Source organism: Electrona antarctica (assembly GCF_951216825.1).
Source record: "Electrona antarctica genome assembly, chromosome: 3".
In the NCBI taxonomy this organism is placed as follows: domain Eukaryota; kingdom Metazoa; phylum Chordata; class Actinopteri; order Myctophiformes; family Myctophidae; genus Electrona; species Electrona antarctica.
Window position 1 is genome coordinate 51,494,138 of NC_136808.1, and position 6,836 is coordinate 51,500,973.

General features: G+C 40.8%; 1 protein-coding gene across 1 annotated transcript; it reads left to right on the forward strand.

Annotated features, from left to right (window-relative positions):
- Positions 1 to 1,043: 1,043 nt before the first annotated feature.
- Positions 1,044 to 4,477, forward strand: rpl13 (ribosomal protein L13). The gene is made up of 6 exons (XM_079497496.1): positions 1,044 to 1,064; positions 1,517 to 1,634; positions 2,568 to 2,709; positions 3,313 to 3,486; positions 3,898 to 3,957; positions 4,283 to 4,477. Exons 2-6 carry the CDS (start codon positions 1,531 to 1,533, stop codon positions 4,439 to 4,441), a joined length of 639 nt encoding a protein of 212 aa, XP_079353622.1. The 5' UTR covers positions 1,044 to 1,064; positions 1,517 to 1,530; the 3' UTR covers positions 4,442 to 4,477.
- Positions 4,478 to 6,836: the final 2,359 nt, after the last annotated feature.

A 6,836-nucleotide genomic window follows, 5' to 3' on the forward strand; every position in this document is an offset into this window, starting at 1 on the left:
GGCTGCCCAGATGCGAGAGGAGGAGATGGTAGAGAGGCCGCAACACTACATGCCATCATCAGAAGGGCCCAGGGTAAAACCTGGGCTGTCTGTAAGTACCTGCTCTGTAGTGTTGCCAACATAGAACCTATCTGTGGAACCATCACTAGAGTAAATTATTGTGGAGCGGATGAACTGGTTGCTGCCCTTGTGTGTTACAGTGTCGACAGAAGGAAGTAGAAGCCTGATGGTCTCAGCACACCGCATGTGTGGTGCCACATATGGATGTTGCGAAGGCTTTCACTTAGAGCTCCATATATGGGGATAACCTATAGTTCCATATATGGAGACAACGGCGATATCCAGCGCTGACAGATTAATGTAGAAATCCCAAAGATGGATATACACAATGGTGACATCATCGTGACACTAGACTTTCACAGCATAAAAAGCGGCTCCCAGCTTCTAACCTCAGATGCCAAGCCACGCACGTGGTATCTCCAATGATCTTAAATCCTCAGAATCTACAAGACCCAATTAATTGGTAAAACATTGATTTTTTTTTATTCACAGTATGAATGGGTACATTTCAAACGAGTCAATACAAAAACTGCTACAAGGATAAAACCACTAACACACCTCAATTTTCAAATTTCAATTGAAACAAACAACGTTTATACTACATGTGTACTCAAAGGACTGTAAAATAGAAATTAGCTCCACAGATTTGTTTTTGTGTTTTATCCTTTTCACAGATATTATGTTTGTGTAAAATCAAAATTCAAATGTATGATTTTGTGCAACATGTTCAAAAATGTTGAACTTTTGAACACCTCAAAACCTGCGTGGAGCATCATTGTGCACATTGGTGAAAGTTGGATGATCATTGATCTCTCATCTGCACCTTAGGCCGGGTATGTTTATGTTATAAACGGTGGGCAGTACCCAAGACCAACAGTGGGAGGCAGCAACACACCAACGGGCGTTTAATCTGTCGCGGAAAAAAATAGAAGAAGTATCTTCCCACAATGCACTGCTTTGCATTTAACACTTCCTTTTTCTATCGGCCATTTTCCGCCCAGACGGTATGAATAAATACTCTCTGCTGTTTTTAAAGAAATCTACCCCAATCCTTCAATTTGTCAAATTATATCACAGTTGTATTTACTCGTCGTGAAAGTGTACTTTGTCATCTTCATAAACATGTGATTATTGACGCCGACAACTTAAAATTGATGCTACGTTGCACCTGAAACTGGCTGTCTATTCGAGCAGCATCTTTAGTTGCTGTTTGCCTTGCAGTCTCAGATCAACGTGACAATTATGTATTTTAAAAATGTGCAATACATAATTGGCAGGCACACACAGTAATGGAAGTAAATTATATACAGTATTGTCGTTATATATATCCTTGTTTGTAACTTGGCAATGGCCGCCAATCCACTCCTGGTAGCTACGAGCTAAGTCGCCGGCATGTGAAGCTAGTAGTGACCTAAGGTAGTGACCCATGCTTCTTCTTGTGTGTTTACTCTTCCAGGAAAGTAGGCAGCCATGGCTCCCAGCCGGAATGGAATGATTCTGAACCCCCACTTCCACAAAGACTGGCAGAAGAGGGTGCGAACCTGGTTCAACCAGCCCGCAAGGAAACTCCGCAGGTGGGGTACAAGTTGTACAACAGGGCTGTTTCTAACCGAGGCTGCTAGCCTAGCCTGCTTTAATACCTGCGGTGTTGGGGAAACCCACAATATTTAATTTAGTAAGTTTTAAGTACTGAGACATTGAGAATTGTATTTGATTGAAAATGTCTAAAATGGGAATTGTAGCTTCAAAACACTCTAGTGTCTTGAGATAACTTACGTTTGTTTAACTAAATCTAGTCTGACTTGGACCTTTTTTGTTCTCTCCCATACATTGAATTGCACATGTATCTGTATCATAATAGTTTAGTGCCCTTATTTTGAAGCAGCAGTCAGATGATGACAAATCTCCGGAATCTCTGTACTTCCTTGATGAATACCTTGAACCTATTTTCTGATGACTGTCTGCTCTAACTGTTTAGCTCATGGGCCTGCTTTTTAAAAGCTTCAAGTCTGCTTTAATCTGCTTTTTAAAAGCTTCAAGTCTGCTTTAATCTTGGCTTTCACAATTGTACAGAGGTACAATTGGCTAGCTAAGATACTAAGTTACAAAAAAGTAAAGGCATACACTAAAAGTTCCTTAACTACACCTTACAACATTGAGTGATTTTGATCAAATACACAACTGTGTAAAAGCTACAAATGAATGGAGATGGACAATCTGTGCTCAAAACTAATCTGTTACATGTTGATGTGCCACTGAAAATGTAGCGAAGCTTTTGTCAAGATATCTAGCTACATGGTGAAAAGGGATAGCTTAACTATTTGAAAGCCATATCTGAAAGTATTGCAATGAGCTGATAGATTTGCTACTGTCAAACATGGATAGCTGTTACTATGAGGTAATTTAGTGATGGAAAGATGCCATGGTACAGAATTGAGTGGTAGTATTAGTATGTCTGTTGTTAAAAGAATATTCAATTGCTTATTATGAGATGTCTTGTTTCACAGGAGAAAGGCCCGTCAGGCTAAGGCCCGTCGCATAGCTCCACGTCCGGTAGCCGGACCCCTTCGGCCACAGGTTCGGTGTCCCACCATCAGGTACCACACCAAGGTCCGTGGAGGTCGTGGCTTCACTCTGGAGGAGCTCAAGGTAATGACAACTTGATATCTTCATAAATGGATGCAGTTTATTTGAAAATTATTTGAAGATTGTATTTATTTGTCTCATGGTCTCATCCCAGTCAAAGAGTAAGAATCTTGGTCTGTTCCAGTCCATGTCCCCATTTAAGTCCCATGGTCTGACCTGATTTAAAGTGTACAACTATCTGTAAATGTCTAGACATTTAATCTCTTTACAGGGGAGATGTAAGCTTCAAAAGGCTTCTGAGATAACTTATAAAGTATATTTAACTACATGTATTAATTCTGTGACTTAATTGTTTTTACGTATTGCAGCAGACAGTCAGATGATGACAAATCTCCGGAATCTCTGTATTTCCTTGATGATTACCTTGAACCTTTTTTCTGATGACTGTCTGCTCTAATCCATTACAAATCAGAACTGTTTGGCTCATGGCCCTGGGTCATGGGCCTGGCCTGGCTCATGGGCCGTGCCTGGGCCTTGCTCATGGGCCTGCTTAAAAGATCAAGTCTGCTTTAATCTTGGTTCTCACAATTATACAAAGAGGGACATGACACCATTATGTTGTGGGGTTGTTATCTAAATCTTCAATGTGTTCATTTGTTCCTGCAGGCAGCTGCCATCAACAAAAAGACAGCCCGTTCCATTGGTATCTCAGTTGACCCCCGCCGCCGTAACAGATCCACAGAGTCTCTGCAGGCCAACGTGCAACGCCTGAAGGAGTACCGTTCCAAACTCATCCTGTTCCCCAGGAAGGCTGCGGCCCCCAAGAAGGGTGACAGCACTGTAAGTATCTTAAAATTGTTTGCTTACTGGGACGACGGCTCCCACTTAAATGTTTTTGTTTTGGGATCAGTTTTGTGTGAACTTGGAGATTAGGTTACTTGGTAGTGTGACTCAATAGCACCTTCATATAGCATTTATTTTAATGCCCTGTGACTGTCAACATGGACAATGTAACTAATTAAACTGCATCTGTTGTGTGGCCCGTCATATCTATCAGATTTATTTGATGTTATTAAAGTGCAGTCAAGTGATGACAAATTCTCCGGAATCTCTGTACTTAATTGATGATTACCATTTGAACCTTTTATTCTGATGACTGCATATGTTACGTGGAGTGATGGCTACTGCTTTCATAATCAACTGTCGTGCTGTTTTATATGCAACATAAACATATGTTTTTCCCATCTCCAGGAGGAAGAACTAAAGATGGCCACTCAGCTCAAGGGTCCCATTGTTATGCCCATCAAAAATGTAAGTTGTCAATGTTTAAATGTGTTAAAGTTATGCTGGTGAATTAGTTTATCCTCATTTATCGTTTATCCTCAAATCATTAGTGTTACGACCCAGGCTAGGGATCTCTAGGTGTAACAGTTCCTTCCCAGTCCCCAAACAGCCAGGCCACCCTAGTTAAATGTAAACCCAAGTGATCCAAAATACATAACACATTTTGCTTTTCCATTTAATCTCCAGATTGCTCATCTCGATTTACTGAATAAAATGATTGATAAATGGTGTTTAATTTGTCCCACATGATGCTCTTGTTCTTATTGGTGAACTTGTTTTCCCTCTGCTACAGACACACAAGAAGGAGAAGGCCCGCATCATCTCTGAGGATGAGAAGAACTTCAAGGCCTTCGCCAGCCTGCGTATGGCCCGTGCCAATGCTCGTCTCTTTGGCATCCGTGCCAAGAGAGCAAAGGAGGCTGCCGAGCAGGACGTGGAGAAGAAGAAATAAACCTTAAACTTTGCAAAATAAAGTGTACAAAATGATCACTCTGGTCACTATTGTCATGACTGATTGTTAGTTTTTGTTGACTGCATTTATAGTAATCGTTTGTGTTGACGCCACTACCTGTGGATTTATATGGTTATAGTTAACTTTGACCACTGGATTTATGGTTTTCAGTGGACAGTGAAATGAGACGTACATTATTTCACTAATGGGTAGGTTTTCTCTTGAAGGTAGAGTACCGGTATGTGATATTTTGCTAAAGGCTTTTTTTTAATGAGTCTTAACTAAATTTACAGCGCTTTAATAAGAGGAAAATATATTCTTATCAGGACAGTACTACTAGCTTGCCTTCTTTGCCTTCCCTCTTCTATTTTTGTCTGCTCGTTTAAATTTTATATTCCATTTGTCTGCTTGTTTAAATTTTATATTCCATTTTTGTCTGCTCATTTCTTTGTCACCGCTTATATTCAAGGTGGGTGGTTAAACTTATTTTGACAAGGCATATCTGCATAATCGGAAAGAACAGTCCATCTGATAACTTTGAATGACTTGGTCACTGGGTTTGCATGAACAAACATTCATAGCTCACGTTTGAGTCAACAGCCTTATTTAATCCTCTGATAGTAATTCGTGTAGTTTACTCCTGTTGCGATAAATACATCACAATGTAAATTCTTAACTATTGTTCAGCCCTACTGCAAACTACATTTATTTAAACCATTGGGACCAGGATTTGTTTCAAGCAACATGACATGCAGAGGTTCTTACGGTGGTCCAGGGACCTCCGGGATTAAATATAGCATAGTTTAAATACTCATTTGTGTGCAGCTAAATATAATTTGAGACCTCAGTAAATAGTTGCACTACATTTTACAATCGGTAGGTGGTGCTATTGATTTGATACAAACGTCAACTGCATTCCTAGTATAGTATGACAAAGTGATGGATTTTTGAATGAGATATAACAAACTTAGCAAAGTGGCATTTTATTCAACTTTGTTGTCCTAAACTCACTATGTCCAGGTTGTGTTTGTAACCTGGCAGTATAGTGACATATCCCAGGTCATGCAGTTTGTTCCCAAGTAATCCACTAGGTCGTCTAGGTACAATTAAAGGCCAGTGTCTGATCGGGTCTGATCAGAAATCAATTAAGTGTACCGCGGTAGGCGAGTATTCGGCAATTGTAATGTGTAGAGATCACGTGGTAAGCACTAAGCAGAATTTCTCAGGTTCACCAACCAGCTATCCAGCTGTGTCGAAGCCCTAATGATAATTCTGCCCTATTAGCATTAGGGCTATGGACCTGAGCTATGTCGAAATGTATCTGAGCAAGACAAATACATTTTCAGGTAGGATTGATTGATTGCACCGCTGAATGGGTACATTTCAAACGAAAGCACAAGTCAATACAAAAACTTACTTTGTGGACGATCCATGATAAAGCATAGGCCTACTAGGCTACTATTTACCACAGGAACGTTCCACCACCATTTTCAATTCAATCATAGAGACGTACAATTACAAATAGCCTATACACTGACTTACAACAGTGTGAAGCTCAACAGCGTCTAATTTATTTAAAGTGGCAGCGGTGGCCGAACGGATTGCGGAGCGGTCTTGATACCGGAAGGTCGCCAGTTCGAATCAGCGGTCCGACACGTTAAAATTACCACCGCTGAAGTGCCCTTGAACAAGGCATTGAACCACTACGATGAAATGTTCTATGAGCAGGGCCTGGCTGGAAACAAGTTCTTGAGCTTAGCCCAGATACCCTGGGTAAATATAGTAATCATTTCATTTCATTTCATTGCTCCCTTTCTTGTGCAGGGGGGTAAGATTTAAAACTTTGGCAAGTTTTAAATCTTGAGGGACCTGTCCCTGATTGATTGAGAGGTAGGGTTGTTATGGCCAGTGCCCTAGTTGGGTTGCAGGGCACTTTCTGGCTGCAGCCTAGTTGGTTGTTGAGTTAGCCTGGCTAATAAGCCAGACTCAAATCACACTGTCGCAGGCAATTTCTTTTTTGCCAACTTGATTGATTGATTGATTGAAAATTGTATTAACAGTTTGCAGAATTACAGTACATTTCAAGCACAAACTCAATACAAAGGCTGTTAACTGTGAGTGGACGACCCAATTAAGCATTACACTTGTTTACAACAGGGTCCACCATGTTCAAATCATCAAAACATTTAGAGACGTACAAATAGACACTTCTATATAGACAAAGAACAGTACAGGAATTCATCATAATGGAGGTAAAAAGGGAAAAGAAACATATACAGTGAGGGGAAAAAGGGGGAGGGCGGTGGGGGGGGGGTTCAGATTTTACGGGGGCCAGTTTCGAATTGCAGCCATCCGTAGGTGCCCTTTGAGAGCGGTTTTGAAGGAGTCAAGGGAT

What these genes read in the sequence shown, in the direction of transcription:
- rpl13 (XM_079497496.1), top strand. Translation starts at nt 1,531, where the DNA reads ATGGCTCCCAGCCGGAATGGAATGATTCTGAACCCCCACTTCCACAAA. An exon ending in CCCGCAAGGAAACTCCGCAG is followed by an intron (nt 1,635 to 2,567) that starts GTGGGGTACAAG and finishes CTTGTTTCACAG; the next exon opens with GAGAAAGGCCCGTCAGGCTA. An exon ending in TCACTCTGGAGGAGCTCAAG is followed by an intron (nt 2,710 to 3,312) that starts GTAATGACAACT and finishes TTGTTCCTGCAG; the next exon opens with GCAGCTGCCATCAACAAAAA.